This window comes from Juglans microcarpa x Juglans regia, chromosome 1D (genome assembly GCF_004785595.1).
Source record: "Juglans microcarpa x Juglans regia isolate MS1-56 chromosome 1D, Jm3101_v1.0, whole genome shotgun sequence".
NCBI lineage: Eukaryota > Viridiplantae > Streptophyta > Magnoliopsida > Fagales > Juglandaceae > Juglans > Juglans microcarpa x Juglans regia.
In genome coordinates, this window is record NC_054594.1 from 45439375 (window position 1) to 45455004 (window position 15630).

General features: G+C 37.8%; 3 protein-coding genes across 4 annotated transcripts; 2 read left to right on the forward strand and 1 right to left on the reverse strand.

Annotated features, from left to right (window-relative positions):
- Positions 1-89: 89 nt before the first annotated feature.
- LOC121262849 (growth-regulating factor 9) lies at positions 90-2899 on the reverse strand. Of its 2 annotated transcripts, XM_041165508.1 has the most exons (4): positions 2638-2899; positions 2144-2498; positions 1079-1684; positions 90-634 (listed from the first exon to the last, which is right to left on the reverse strand). In XM_041165508.1, the coding sequence occupies exons 3-4, from the start codon at positions 1641-1643 to the stop codon at positions 219-221; spliced, it is 981 nt and encodes a 326-aa protein (XP_041021442.1). In that variant the 5' UTR covers positions 1644-1684; positions 2144-2498; positions 2638-2899; the 3' UTR covers positions 90-218. The 2 variants fall into 2 exon arrangements, with proteins under 2 accessions (XP_041021442.1, XP_041021450.1); XM_041165516.1 differs by having other exon boundaries at positions 2144-2899.
- A 4359-nt stretch (positions 2900-7258) lies between these two features.
- Positions 7259-12296, forward strand: LOC121262872 (ankyrin repeat and zinc finger domain-containing protein 1; the record flags this gene model as incomplete). Its single annotated transcript, XM_041165540.1, has 7 exons — positions 7259-7582; positions 8237-8694; positions 9116-9230; positions 9348-10022; positions 10616-10693; positions 11361-11474; positions 11871-12296. Coding segments are annotated over 7 exons (2037 nt in total), but the record flags the coding sequence as incomplete, so codon positions are not given.
- Positions 12297-12559: 263 nt separating this feature from the next.
- LOC121262880 (peptidyl-prolyl cis-trans isomerase CYP18-1) lies at positions 12560-15456 on the forward strand. Its single transcript, XM_041165552.1, has 5 exons — positions 12560-12728; positions 12841-12915; positions 13684-13845; positions 14648-14806; positions 15062-15456. The coding sequence occupies exons 1-5, from the start codon at positions 12726-12728 to the stop codon at positions 15143-15145; spliced, it is 483 nt and encodes a 160-aa protein (XP_041021486.1). The 5' UTR covers positions 12560-12725; the 3' UTR covers positions 15146-15456.
- The last annotated feature ends 174 nt before the right edge of the window (positions 15457-15630 follow it).

The following is a 15630-nucleotide window of genomic DNA, read 5'->3' on the forward strand; positions in this document are numbered from 1 at the left end:
TTTCTCGAAGAAAATCACCATATTTTTCCATATTTTTAGGAGTGTATCGATACAACCGAATCAAGAGCTTTGTGGGTGAGAAAGCCGAAAACGCAAAACTATAAGCAGCGCATCCATTTAACCAAATAGTTCAACAACGCCTCAAGACTGGTGTATCAACCGCTGGAATGGTACAAAAGAACTTCAAAGATTACATGGTTGGTCTTCTAGACAGCACTTTAAGAGGAAATGTAACCGTATTCATTGGCAGTGATGCTAGTGTCCGTAATGGTAGTGTCACTGCTACTGCTGGTAGTACTTTTTTCATCAATTTGCAGGAGTTGAGAGCTAGCTTGGATTGAGATGGAAAGATCTGTGTTCAGAGAAGAAAGACCTGCCTCGTTGGGTACATTTGTAGAGAGAGATGGTGAAGCTCTATGAATTGCAACACTGGAAGAAGCTGTGGGAACAGATATTTTTTGGGTCACCGCCACACGCTTTTTGGCACCTCTGTGCATGTGCTGCACACAATACTTTCTATCAGGAACAATGTGCCTGCTGCACCGCCACTTCTTCCCATCTGTTCTTCTGCACCTTCCCGGTTCAAGTTCTATGCCATTTCTGATTCCAAAGCATGAACTGTTGCAACCTTGATCTGAAAATAACAGTAAACAAGCAAATGTCCCTCATTTCTCCGTACTAAAACTGTGATCAGCCTAAAAATCTTCATGGGGCATGATGGGATTGAATAAACAAAATTGTCATAAAAGGCTAAAAGCAATGAATTTCATCACATCCTGCTTCAATAATTTACTTTCTATGAAAAAGAACAGCATCTAAACCTAGTTTAACTTCAAAAGCAAACAACATTTATTCAAATCAAGCGACAGAGTTCCAATAACATTGCACATATACTCTACTTATGAACTAACTATTTCATCAAAATAGATTTGATCTTAACTTAGCCCTATATTTCTTACAGCAGCTGATGAGTTAGATTTTATGCCACCAAATAATGTCACGAAAACACCTCTTTATGGGGGAAAATAAAATAAAATTCTTGATGAGGACAAAAGGGCTCAGATTTCACAGACATTACCTTGAAGAACACTCTTTGGTGAGAAGCCCAATCCAGGTGATACAACCCTGTTGCCATTGCTTTTCATGGTGAGACTGTAAATGAGAGGGTTGCCACTTACATCTTTTCTTTCAGAAACACGGTTGATTCTGTTGATGGAATTGGCAGTGAAGGTGGGTAGAGTGGTGGCCCTTGTGGCTGCAGTGGCGGGTATGGTGGTCATGGTTGCTGCAATGGCAGGTATGGGGGTTCTGGTGGCGATAGTATCAGAACTGACATGTTTCTTGCTTCCAATATTGCTACCGGCAGTGGTGGTGGTGGAGGAAAAACTATGGCTGGAAGGGGTCATGAGTTGAAGTCCCACATGGGCTGAATTGGCACAGTTCGGATTTAACTCCCCAAATTTGTCAGATGGCATTGAATCTGAAGGAGATGAGATTTCAAAAGCTTCCACAGGCTTTCTTGAACGCTGACGGCCTCTGTGCATGTGCCGCTCACAGTACTTCTGATCCGGCACCACATGCTTACTACACCTCCATTTCTTCCCATCAGTTCTTCTACACCTTCCTGGCTCAGGATCCATCATGGTCTTATAGTCAAACCCCTGAGGACTAAAATAACCTATAACTGAACACAATCAACCAAAAGAGACAAAAAACCACATCATAATCTTCAACCGACATTTTCTAGATCAACCTCTTCCAATTAACAGAAACCCATCTCAAAATTTCTATCTCGGATAACATGGACCAATTTCAACTGACGAAAATACATCATGTCAAAAATTAATGCCTCTTTCTAAATAAGTTCAAAGAAACAAAGAGCGATCATTTGATTTCACTAAAACCCATCTCGGATTTCAAGTTTAGCCACGAGACTGACACCATTTCAGAAAAAAGAGTTTAAAAAACCCATAAAAATCCACAAAAAGAAGCATGGTTGATATGAACAATATAATTGCAAACCCAATTTCACACACGCACATGCATTTAAAAAACCGCACTAGTAATTCACTTAGAAATACCGAAGCAAAGTGGAATAAGAGCATTTTTTATTTTACAAACAAACCATACACGAAAGACTTACAGCTAGGGTATAGCTTATAAATAGCGGGCCCAAAAAAGCAAGCGACACTCTTCCAAATGGGAACGAGAAGGTGAAGAGGAACAGGAAGACCAGCCTCTAAGTGCTTGTAGATTAGGGTCTGTCCTTGAAGCTCATGCAACTGAGCTGGCGTCAACACCACAGCAACAGGCTTTCCGTGTTCAGTCACGGGTTTTTTGCAGCAGCGGAGTTAGAACCAATCCCCAGGCCTAGCTTGATCCACGTTGGTTGTGCTTCCTTCACCCCCGACCCCTCCTCTCCTGTTCAACCTCCATCGTCGATTCCTCCTCGTCAATCATCCTCTGGGGTCCACCACCACCTCCTCCTCCTCCTTTCCCTTCACCGCATAAATATATATATAAAAACAGAGCAATTGTACCTCGTTCAAATTATCCAGAAATAACAAATGGAAGAAACAAAAACAAAAATAAACGCACAGAAAGAAATAGAGATGGAGGGAGGGATAGAGAGAGAACCATAATGGGAAGAAATGACGCTTTGGGACGGTAGAGCTTCCATTTTCACATGGGCTTCAAGAAGAAAGCAAATCCAAATTGTGCAGTTGGGGAGAGAGGTAGAGACGACGACATAAAAGGTGAATTCAAGAGCCAAAAAGCAAAACCTGAAAGAACTGAGAACGCGACAGCGAGTCTTGACACTTTGACAGACATTGACGTGCTCATTTTTAAAAAGCGCAAATTCAATTCAATTAACCTTAAAGCTAAAAAACCCACCCAAAACACAAAACCAACACCACCCCCCCCCCCCCCCCCCCCCCCCCCCCCCCCCCCCCCCCCCCCCCCCCCCCTCTCCCCAGTCTCTCTCTGTCTCTCACGACCGGTCTGAGACTGTGTGAGAGAGAACGTGAGATTAAAGTGGGTGTCAGTGTGGCAGAAACTCTGACAATGTCAGCCTCGTTTATCTTTTCTCTGCAGCTCTCTTCAGGCAAAAAATAAAAAATAAAAAAGAACGTTAATTTACGGGAGAACACTAATGCTCAGCCTGATGAAACGGGCGTGAGATACACGCACCACTGAGTGGGAGGAGCGGAGCGGGTGTTTGAATCATCACCTAGGCCTTGTCTTGCATTAACGGTCCACGCGCCTTGTCAGGGTGCTTGTTGTCTGGCAATGAGGTTGAGGCGGAGGAGGACACATCGTCGGGCTTTTCCGTTTCGTGGCCCCAGTCAGAGAGTGGATTGGTAGGCCCCACGTGTGCGTGATCAGTGACAGGTGGGCCTTGTCAGAGGCCACGAAGTGTCTGTGTCCTCACATCGATATTCTTGTTCGTTTTCATAGACAATTGTATACTGTTCATGGTTTTGGGGGTGGAGAAAGGAGAGTACAAGAAAAGATTACAGAGATGGGCTGGACCAAGATTTTCCTGGAATTCGAAAAATTCTTCGAGACCCATCCTAACTGTGAGCTTTGTATTGGAATTTGGAAGTGTAAGCTCGACTCCAAACTCTTAACTATAAGGGAAAGTGAAGGCCTACTCTAAAGAATGCCAAATGTATAAGTTTTGTTAAAAGAAAAAAATTTATTTATAATATATTTTTTTACAATTTTTTAATCATCTTATAATGTAATATTAAATAACAGATTTATAAGTGAAATATAATAAATAATCTTTAATCATCTATTATCACACCATAAAATAATGAGAGTATAATGAGAATTTAAATGACAAGTAGAATTACCATTTGTATAAGCCTGTCTCATCAAGAAAAAAGTGAATTCTTCTTGTTTTTCTATGGTGAAGTTTACTTTTTTATAAAATACTTGCACAAAGTTTATATATTTAGGATTTGTATATATCTTTTATCAATTTAATATAATTGAACTTTTCTTAAATCGCAGAGCTAAAAAAACAATTTGATCTCTCAACTTTAAAAAAAAAAAAAAATTGAGATTGCGAGGTTGCATTGGAATGTAACTTTATAAAAGTGACAAAATTTGGCTGAATTGCATATATTTTGGTGGATTATAAGTCCCACATATAATAATAGACTCAATAAAGGAAAATATTTTTTGCAAATTCAAGGTATGTAATTTCCGTATTAGTCTTTTGGAAAAAGGAAATTCACTAAAAAAATAAAAAATAAGAAGTGCCATATTCATAAAAGAATTCTATAAAAATAAATTCATAAATTAACATGATTTGATGTAATATGTTAGATCTATTTTATAATAAAATAATTTTATAATCTAACATATTATATAAAGTAACGTTAATTCATAGATTTAATTTTGTGAGATACATTTGTTACTAAATTATTTATAAAAAAATCCATTGTAATGATAACTTTTTTTAAATAAGGTGCATGTAACTTACGTACTATGAATTTATATTCATCGTTAGTCTAAACCAATATATTTACGGGCTGGCCCAAATTAAAATTATACTATCAGCAGCTGGCCCAAACAGCTTGTTTGCATGCGAGTAGTGATCCAAAATGCCACAGGTGTTATCTAAACTCGAAGGACTTCGCATGGTTATATACACTATCTAATTGAGTGAGGGTCAAACTCACAAGCGGGAAAATGAAGCTGCTATCTCAAGCTGGGAAAGAAATATTTCTAAAGTCAGTGATACAAGTCATTCCCACTTATAGTACAAGAGTGTTCAAGCTTCCTATAAGAATGTTGTAGGAATTAAATAGATTAATGAAGGGTTATTGGTAGGGACAAATAGGATACGAAAGGGAATTGCATTGGCTAAATTAGAATCAAATGGGAAATCAAAAAATAGAGGTGGGTTAAGTTTTAGAGACTTTGAAAACTTTAATCTTGCTATATTAGCAAAACAAGGTTGAAGGCTTATCCAATCCCCAACCTCACTTGTGCATCAAGTTCTCAAGTTGGAATACTTTCCAAGAAATAACTTTTTCCGAGCAAAAATGGATAGTTGTCCATCCTTTGTATGGAGAAGCATGATCTTAGCTAGACCTTTGCTTATAGAATGGATCATTTGGAAGATTAGAAATGGTAAAACTGTTAGAGTTTGCTCTGATAAATAGTTGCCTCGACCAACTACTTTCAAAGTACAAAGTCCAATAAACATTATGGATGCATGAGCTAAGGTTGATGAACTAATTAATTTAGACACAATAGATTGAAATCTCAGTTTAGTCAAAGAAATATTTACAAAGGGAGAAGCAGATCTCATTAGGCAAATACCTATCAGTCACACCAACATGCCAGACATATTAATGTGGAGATGTACTGTAAATAGAATATTCAATATAAGGAGTGCATATCATTTGCAAGGTGAAATATAGAGCAGAACAAAAAGCCAAAGTTCACAAGGAAAACAAAATGCAAAAGAATGGATCAAACTTTAGAAATTGTCACTCCCTCCAACAACAAAAACTTTTATGTGGAGAGCTTGTCTTAATATATTGCCTACCAAGCTCAACTTATGTAAAAATAAAATATTGGTAGACCCTTTTTGTCCTTTATGTTTGCAGGAACCAGAATCTACAGAATATATTTTATGGGAATGCATATTAGCAAGGGATGTCTAGGGATAGTGCTTTATGAAAATTCAAAAAAGTATTGGTTCATTCAAGATCTTCTTAAAGTCATGTTCGTGAAGTTAAAACAAATAGGAGATAGAGGAACTGTCAATAGTGTTATGGAAGCTATTGTGGAGAATGAATGAATTTATTTTCAAAAATACTTTTACTCATCCCAATCTTCTGGTAAAATAAGCCTATCAATTTCTGCAAGATTTTAGAGCATCTCAAGTAGTCGTATCCAATCAGCTTTCAAATTCTATTGTTAGGACTATAGGTTGGGTACCTCCTCCAAATGAATTTGTCAAACTTAACTGGGATGCAACAGTGAATAGAGTTAATTATAAAATAGGAATTGGGATAGTAGTGTGTGACAGTGAAGTCAATATTTTGGCAACAATGAGGAAGAGACTATTTGCTCCCTAGTCCTTTACTAGCAGAGACCTATGCTGCTTTCCAATCAGCTATGTCTGGTAATGAGCTAGGACTTAGGAAAGTTATTTTAAAGGGAGATTCAAAAACAGTTGTGCAGGCTGTTTAAGGACATATAGAAGATTTGAATTTTGTTAGGATGCTAGTAACAGATACAAGGACCAAGCTTCAATGTTTGGAAAGTAACTCTATTAAACACATTCCAAGAGAAGCAAATGTAATGGCGCACACGTTAGGCAATAATGCCTTAGGATGATCCTCCTCACTATATATTATCTCTATTATAGAGACTTTGATCTATGGAAAATTACATAGTTTCTTCAAAAAAAAAAAAAAAACACTATCTAATCTTATCTAATCATGATAATTATTTAATTTTTTTATATAAAATATAATAAATAATTTTAAAATTTAAAATAAAAATAATATTAAATAATTATATTATAATAATATTTTATTTTATTTTTAACTTTCGATCTCCCACCTCTCTATAACCAAACGAGATAATACTAAACAATATTGGGTGGATTTGGATACATAAATTTATTTCATCTCATCATTATAACTTTCTGAAATTCTCATAAAAAATATAATAAATAATTTAACTTTTTTAAATTCTAAAATAAAAATAATATTAAAAAATAATATTTAACAATATTTTATTTAACTTTCAATAAAACATCTCATTTGAGCTCTCTATCCAAACCTACCCTAAATTTGAATATTGAGTCTATTATAAAAACAGAAATGCTTTGAACCCGACTTTGGTCCCCAATTTGTCTCCCGAATGAGATTTATTTATTTATTTATTTTTATTGATTAAAGAAGTATTTTTTATTGATATTGTAAATTTTTTATTTTATTTTAAAATATTTATGATAATTTAAAAAGTACGTGAAAAAAAATATAAAAACTACTTTTACATTTTCGGTGGGTTGTCGGGGGAGATGCAGCAGTACTCTTATAAAAAATACTGAATAATTTATAAATAATAATTAAGTAATTGAGACGACATGAGCCGCCGTCGTTTTGGGAAGTCGAATCGCCGCCTTTTCAAGTGCAATCGTCCGACTAAATGAATGGCCGCCATTCGTGACAGGGAACCCAAAAATCCACGTCCATGGCGACAGGCCCTCCTCCTACTTTGACAACCAAAATCACCAGAGAAACCAACAGGACCGACCCTCAGGAAGAAAAAACGACACCGTTCCATCTTCGACCTCCCGCCCGACTTCTTCGACTCCTGTCATCTTCTCTCCTCGCCTCACTCCTCTCTAACTCCGATCTCCGAGCACCTTGATAACCCCAACAGCTCTGCTCCCGAAACACTAGACTTTCCTCAAGACGACGCTAATGCCCCCAAAAACGTCGTCTTAGCAACGCCTAGATGGACCTGCAACACCTGCAAGGGCGAGTTCGACTCCCTCCAGGACCAGCGCTCGCATTTTAAGTCCGATATTCACCGATTCAATGTAAACCAATTTCCTTGGATTTCACACCCCTTGTCAATTAATCGTTCGTTTTTTTCTCACTGTAATTGAATTGCGAGAATTTTGTTTTGTGGTTTTAGAGAGCTTTATGTAGGTGAATTGTTCGAGTCAGGTTTCTTGTGGATTGTTTGTTGTGTTGTGCAATCTCAAGTTTTCAAAAAGTTCCATTTTGTTTTGAGACATGTCTTCTTGGTGTTTTCTGGAAAGTTTTGTGTTCTTTTGGTGGGAATACTAATTCTTTTGCATATTTTTTTGGTACTCTTTCAACCCCCCATTTTTTTTAAACTACGTCGCACCCGACATGAAAATAGAAATTGAAATTCAGTTAAGGGGAGGTTTGGATAGTGAGATGAAAGTTGAATAAAATATTGTTAGAATATTATTTTTTAAATATTTTTTTTTTTTTTAGATTTGAAAAAGATAAATTGTTTATAGTATTTTGAATGGAAGTTTGTAAAAGTTATAATGATTAGATGAGATGAGATGAGATGAGATGAGAATGGTTGTGGGTATTTTTGAATCCAAACTTGGCCTAAGTTTTTGGAAAACCTATTCCTTTATAGGCCTTTCGAAAATTCGACGATAGAGTTTTTTTGGAATGCTCTAATGCATATGCTTGTTTCTATGTGACAATAGGTCAAGTTACACATTGCTGGAAAAAATATTGTGAGGGAGGAAGATTTTGATGAGTTCACTTCTGATTCTTTCAAAGACTATGATATATCAAGCATATCGGGTTCGGAAGATGAAGCCGAAAAGGAATTTGGCCCCAACCGTGATTTACATCGGGGAACAACTGGCAACTCTAAGCAACATTTATATATCCGTCTTAATACGGGAGAGCGGATTTCATTTTGGAAGAGTTTACTTATCAATGAATCTGAAAACATTTCTAATGGGAATGATATTGCAGTAGACAATGGTGTGTCTGCGTCATGCTTGGAAGAGAACGATGTGATCGAGAGAGTGAAAAGTTTGATTCGTGAGCCTAGAGATAATACCCGTTTAAGAATTGTGTTGCTTGCTAGTGGTGGGCACTTTGCTGGCTGTGTCTTTGATGGTAGCATAGTTGTTGCTCATAAAACATTCCACCGGTTAGCGCATCTTTTTCTTAGTTTTTTCCCCCTGAAAGTTGTGATTATCAATCTGTGCCATGTTAAAAAAACACTTGAGTTCAGAATCATGTGTGGAGCATGTTCTTGCTCTATACTCAATAGGATGAGTCAGAGTGGCAGCTTGAGATAAGCCCTAAACTCAGGCTCGTATGCTTCTCAAATGAATGCTGTAGCTTACCAAAACGCTTCCCTCCAAATAACAAAATGGGATAGTTTTTTGCTATCGTTCAACATTTTTTGTTTAATTGGATAGAATGGAATCCCAGGCATAGTGAAAGCTCCTATAACTCACTCTCTCTCTCTCTCTCTCTCTCTCTCTCTCTCTCCCCACAAAGATATATGACTGGGACATAGTTGAGATTTCTCTGAGTATGCTTGAACTCTATTCTTTGTCATGTAGATATGTTGTAAGGGCTAAGGCTGGAAAAAAACAGTCATCAAAAGATGCCGGTGGCAGGACTGTGCATTCTGCTGGGGCTTCACTTCGACGATATAATGAACTTGCTTTGAAGAAGGTAATTAAAACTCAGTCACATGCATGCTTGAATGCATATTTGTATCTATATTGATTTTATGTCATTTCTTTTAGATCTCTTCTAAGGTTGATGAATTCTTGTCTCGCTTATTTCTAGGATGTTCAGGAACTACTTGCTGCTTGGAAGCCTTATTTTGATGCTTCCACTTGCATTTTCATTTATGCTCCTTCAAACAACCATCAATTGCTCTTCAATGGGGAAATACCTTATTTTAGCCATCGGCACGGTGTTGTTCGAAATGTTCCATTGACTGTTAGGAGGCCAACTTTGAAGGAAGCCAAGCGTATATATAACCAATTGACTCAAGTTGCGTATGAAATAGATGAGAAGGAGATTCCACTAAGCATTGAAGAGGACTTATGTTCAAGAATGAGTACAATAAATGATGGCATCCTGGGCTCCAGCAAAGAAGACATGGGTGACGAGTCGGGTCATGGGGATAATGTGGATGCTTGTTCAAGTTTCAAAAAATCTGATGAACTCTCTGTATCAAGTGAGAGTGAGATTGAACTTATGGGTAGATCAACTCCTTTGCATGAAGCAGCACAATCTGGCAATGCTCAAAAGGTTTTGGAACTCCTGGAACAGGGTCTTGATCCTTGCTGCAAGGATGAAAGAGGACGGACGCCATATATGGTGGCAAATGAAAAGGAAGTGAGAAACAGCTTTAGAAGGTTCATGGCCTCAAACCTTGAAAAGTGGGATTGGCAGGCCGCCAAAGTGCCTAGTGCATTGACTAAAGAAATGGAGGAATCTCAAGCTGCTAAGCAGGTAGGCATATGTCAGTGGCTGATTAAAGAAAAATGATATGTTTGTGCAGTGCGTAAAATGAGAGTTAAACGACTCAATTCTGTACATCATTACCTAAGTTATTTGCTTTTTGGCTGGGGTGCTGTGTCTCTTTTACATAACCGTATGTATTAGTAACATATGGAAGAAAAGTATAATACAATGAGGAAAGGCATCACGCTCTCTAACCAAGGTTTGAGACATCTGTATATAAACACAGGAAAAGAATACGAGATTGGGAATCTTGGTGATTGTGTCCCTTATTGTATTTGGCAACCTAGCTATCCTATGTTTGCTTGTGATAGATCAAAATACATCATGAAGAGCCACATTAGCTAGGAGCAATGTCAAAATATTATTGAAAAAATTGAGTTCCTGGTGTTCAAGCAATCGGGTCATGGGCTAACAAGTTAACTTGCTAGCATGGCTATTCACATTTTCAATGGTTTTGTTAACCAACCTATATTATCAACAGTGATGGGTTTCCCTTGCATTCTTGATCTAATTGTTTGATGATTACATTCTTATGATGAGCAAGATAAAGTGGTTGTTTTCCTTCTTTTTTGGTTCTTCAGGCCGAAAAAGATGCAAAGAGGAAAGCAAGAGCAAAAGAATTGAAGAAATTACGGAAGGCAAAAGAAAAGAAGGCTCAGGTGCGTAGTGCTCAGTTTTCCTTTCATATTTTATGAAAGATGGTAATGGGGTATTTCTTCTCCATTAGCATTTATGCTTTCTGGAATTAAATTTAGGTTTACCATGGATATATTTAGGATAGAATTTGAAGTGATGTGATTTTGTTTGCTTTTGGCCAATCGAAGGGAGCATCAGTGAGGATTAACCTTCCAGTGACTAAATTTTAGGGTTTGAATCACTTTAATGTGTAGAATTTATTATCATAGTATATAATTGTAGAATAAGCATCTCAGTTGCCTTGTTTGGTAAGACCTCGGAGATTTAGTAAGTGCTTTGAGCTTGGACCTTGAGGCGTGGGTGCATGACCCTCCGAGCCTTCAATTTTAAATTATCAGAGTAACCTTAAATTAAATGGTTCCGATCATTGTTCTTTCTGTCAGTCCTTTGTGTTAAGTTGGAAAGGCGATGGATGCCAATTTTGGAATTATTATTATTATTATTTTGATAAGTAAGAAGTAATCAGTTGTGGAATTATGAGGCACCTTTTGTGAAGTAAATTTTTATTAATCAACTATTTAAGTGTGCCATTGACCACATGTAAATTGTAAGGTTCCTTCTCTCTGTTATTTTTTTTTCGACTTTTTTCACACAATTCACTTTCAATTCTATCCTGGTGCGAATTTGCAGTCTCAGCCTGCCCTAAGCCAAAATGCTTTAAAAGTTGTAGAAAATCGAGGAGCTACTTCAACTTCTGTTCTAAGGGGATCCCAATCTAGCAGTGGTTCACAGATCTCTAAAGAGGTCAGTATAATAAAAACGATATTACTGTTATTGTTTAACATGAACTCAATATAAATTAGAATTGTATTGGTTTTGAAAATAGCTTTTGCACATTTTATGGAGTAATGATAGAATTACTACTCATATACAACTATAAACTATCATTAATTTTTTTTTCACTTTAATTCAATTACATCATCTCACAATCATGAGTCAACCGTTCAAAAGTACTGGAAATTTTGGTTTTTTAAACATAATTGTGTTAAAGTTGTGTTGGGGTAGGACAATTAGCACATAACTTTATTTCCCTTTGTCCTTCCTCTCCCCCCGCCCCGCACGAATCTTTGACTGTCCTAATCACAACAAATTGTATGAACTGTTTGTTTTTTTTCTAATTTCTTTCTGTAACTGACTAAGGAGGAGCTGAAAAGGGCAATGGCTGCTGAGAGGGAAAAGAGAGCAGCTGCTGCTGAGAGGAGACTAGCTGCTGCTGCAGCCCTTGATAAACCAGGCAATAGTTCCCCAACAGTAACAATCACTTCACAACCCGGAAGTGGGTTAGCCGGTGACATCAACTGCTCCTGTTGTAATACTTCGCTGGCCGGCAAAGTTCCTTTTCACAGATATAATTATAAGTACTGCAGCACCTCCTGCATGCATGTACACAGGGAGATCCTGGAGGATGGATAATCGTAAAGCCCCTTATAGTTCTATTTTTTATGATTTTACTGGTGTAATTTTTTGACGACCTAAAAACACTCAATTAGAGTTTTTGTTTTTCTTATACTGAATTTTCATCTTGTCTCATTCGTTTTGGTAAAGTAATTGAAGATATAAGGAAAATTCATACGTTTGAGGGAAGAAAACAAGAAAAGTTTCATGTAATTGTTATTGTTTTAGTGTTGAAGTCTATGAGGTAACACTATTTACTATTTAATGTAAGAGAACAATAACTAGCACGCACGTGGTAATTGTTGGTAAGTAAATGAACAATAACACATGAATATAATTTGACAAGTATTGTATGGGATGACTGAGGGAAATAATATGGTGGAGTTTTTCTAACTTCAAGTCATACGAGTTATTCCCGGTTAAACAAGACTCACGACGTCGTTTAGAGACGTGGCACTGTGTGTACACGACTCTCTCTCTCGTTGAGATTAGAGAGCACAACCAGTTATTGCATAAACTTTTCAAAGCTGTGGTGCTCTTAAGAGTTCAGAGTCTAGACATCGTAAAAACAAAGCTCGCAACTCGCAACTCGCTAGCATAATGGTTAATCTTTCGTCGCGTACTTTGATCGAAGTATCGAACACCTTCAGTTCACGAATCAAACCATGATTTCACGCGTTTGCGATTTTTTATTTTTTTGTTTTGGGTTTTGCAGTCAGTCACGCTGCACACGAATCTCGGGGATATCAAGTGCGAGATCTTCTGCGACGAGGTTCCCAAGGCTACAGAGGTCAGTGCCCCGAATTTTACACGTAGTTCCGTGCTCTATTTGTTTCCCCGGGATTTTCCCAGAATCTTTTGTTTGGACAGGGTTTCTGCCTTTCTGCCAACAAAGTAACAAACGACTTAACGAAGTAACTTTTGCCTAAAAAAAACAATTACATGAAGCTACTTTTAGCTTAATTTTATTTAAATGCTAACTCTACGACATATTTTCTTATCATATATACCCATTTCATTAATCTTTTAACTGTCTTGACGAAGGAAGGAATATCTATGTACATGTCTTTTGCTGTCTGTAAAACAATAACTAGCATCCTCTCCCAGCTTTTAAGAATGATTTGAAGTCTCAAGGTCCACTTTAGAATCGACTGACAGACAAGCAAAGCAAAATTTGGGTTGGATTATTGCGTTTACAAACATGCCGAACCCCAGCCGAGCATGATGGTATGTCTACCGGATATCGCCATGGGGTAGAAAGAGTCAAGAAGATGCTCATAGAATAACTGTTATTTCGGTTCCTAGTTCCTGGCTAAAGAACAAAAGAAGAAGAATTTGAGCACTTCCAAACTTCTGAGCAGCACTGAGTGCATGATCTTGCAATGTATTTGTTTTTTTATTATTTGCGCTACCTTCTACTGAGTTCCGTTTAATGGGAATTCCCATGGTCTGCGTTGTTGCATTGATGTCTCAAACCCTTGTTTTATTAGTGATGTTTTTGCTAACAGTTGTTATTTATTTCAACACAACTTGTAAAATTTTTTTAATTTCAACACAGAACTTTTTGGCTCTATGTGCAAGCGGGTATTATGATGGGACCATATTTCACCGAAATATTAAAGGTTTTATGATTCAAGGCGGAGACCCGACAGGTACAGGCAAGGGGGGAACCAGTATATGGGGAAAGAAGTTCAGCGACGAAATAAGAGAATCTCTCAAGGTAAAGTAGTCTAATGCATGAGCCATACTTAGGCCACTAGACTTTTCCATTTGCCTGCTGTAATATCTTTAATTTAATTTGTAAATTTTGGTTGGTCTCCTCTTCTACTGACTTGCGAGTGCCATAACCTCTTTTTTCCCCAAGTTGGACTGGGAACTTCAAGTTATCTAACTCTGACTTATTTATGTAACTTAACAGCAACATATTCTGTGAATCTTGAACTGCAAATGTTGGACCCTGGTCACCAAATTCCATACCAGTAGCCACTGCCCACTAATCCAAGAAAAAGCAGTTCCTTTTTTTTTTTTTTTTTCTCTTGCTAATAGGAAGGGAGATTGGCTTCAATTGCACTCTCAGAAATGTGCATGCTCTTATATATAAGGCTTGCAAGCCGAGTCCTAACCTCTAGTCTTGTTCACGAGAAACCATAGCTTAAGGTGCATTTAGTTTGCCATGGGGTTGCTCTTAGTGGCCATGAATTATACCTACTTGCTTTTGGAATTCTCATCTTGCATCCCTTTTACTTCTTTTTTCAGCTGCAAGGTAAATGCTGCCTAACAAGATGTTAACTCAAATAAACATGACCTTCTTTCTAATATCTACCATTTATGTTCTTTTGTGTACTTCTCCTGTGTGTGTGCTCTATTAGGTAGGATGCTTAATGGAGTATATTGGTTTTGGCGGGATTTCATTCTGATCTTTACCCCCACCACACCCCCCACCCCCCCCCCCCCCCCCCCACCCCCCCCCCCCCCCCCCCCCCCCCCCCCCCCCCCCCCCCCCCCTTCCCCCCATTTTCCAGCACAATGCAAGGGGTATTCTTTCAATGGCCAACAGTGGCCCCAATACTAATGGAAGCCAGTTCTTCATAACTTATGCAAAGCAGCCTCATCTTAATGGACTGTACACTTCGTTTGGTAAAGTGATTCATGGATTTGAAGTCCTTGATCTAATGGAAAAGGTAAAGTATCTTGCTATGCTGCAAGTAATGCTCTTTTGCTATTTGGTTGGAAGTAAACTACTAAGTTTAGCACTTGTCTGTTTACCAGTTCTTATCTCATGCTTCCCCCCCCCCCCCCCCCCCCCCCTTCTCTCCTTAGAAATTCTGTTCTGGAGTAGCTTGAGAATTACAACCGAGGAAAAATTGCTCATCTTGAGTTCCACATTAAAGAAAATCAAAATATGACATCACCGAGCTGAATTTGGGTTTGTGCAGACTCAAACAGGTCCTGGAGATCGACCACTTGCGGAGATCAGACTCAATCGCGTCACAATGCATGCTAACCCACTTGCTGGTTAGTCTTAGCTTGAAGCATTTCTGGCTCTGCTGCATAACGGGGAGGTCCTCAGCGTGATACAGCAGTTTTAGAATTGACCTCCTTAAACCATTGTTATGCTTGTGATTTAGTTTTTTCTTTTTTGAAAAAAAAGATTAGAGCACATTTATGATCAGTTGCAGAAATGGACTTGAGCCAACAGCATGATAGAGAGATTAGATTCATGTTATTATTCTGAGAATTATATAGTGCTGTTACTGATAGTACGGCAGCATCTGGATAACTTGCCAAACTTTACTAGTTGCTTTGAGTATATGTTCATATTTTTATAGAAGGGTTTGTCTGCATCCTTGAAATAATTTTATTTTTGGTCTTCTCAGCAAATCAGGGTTCAACTTTGCTGCAAACGAATTGATCTTATCTTTGCCTAATCTGATTATCAGTTCTGAAGGAAAAGGCTTGGAGATTATACAATACTTGTCTCTTAATCCAGCAGAAGAGGTGGCTA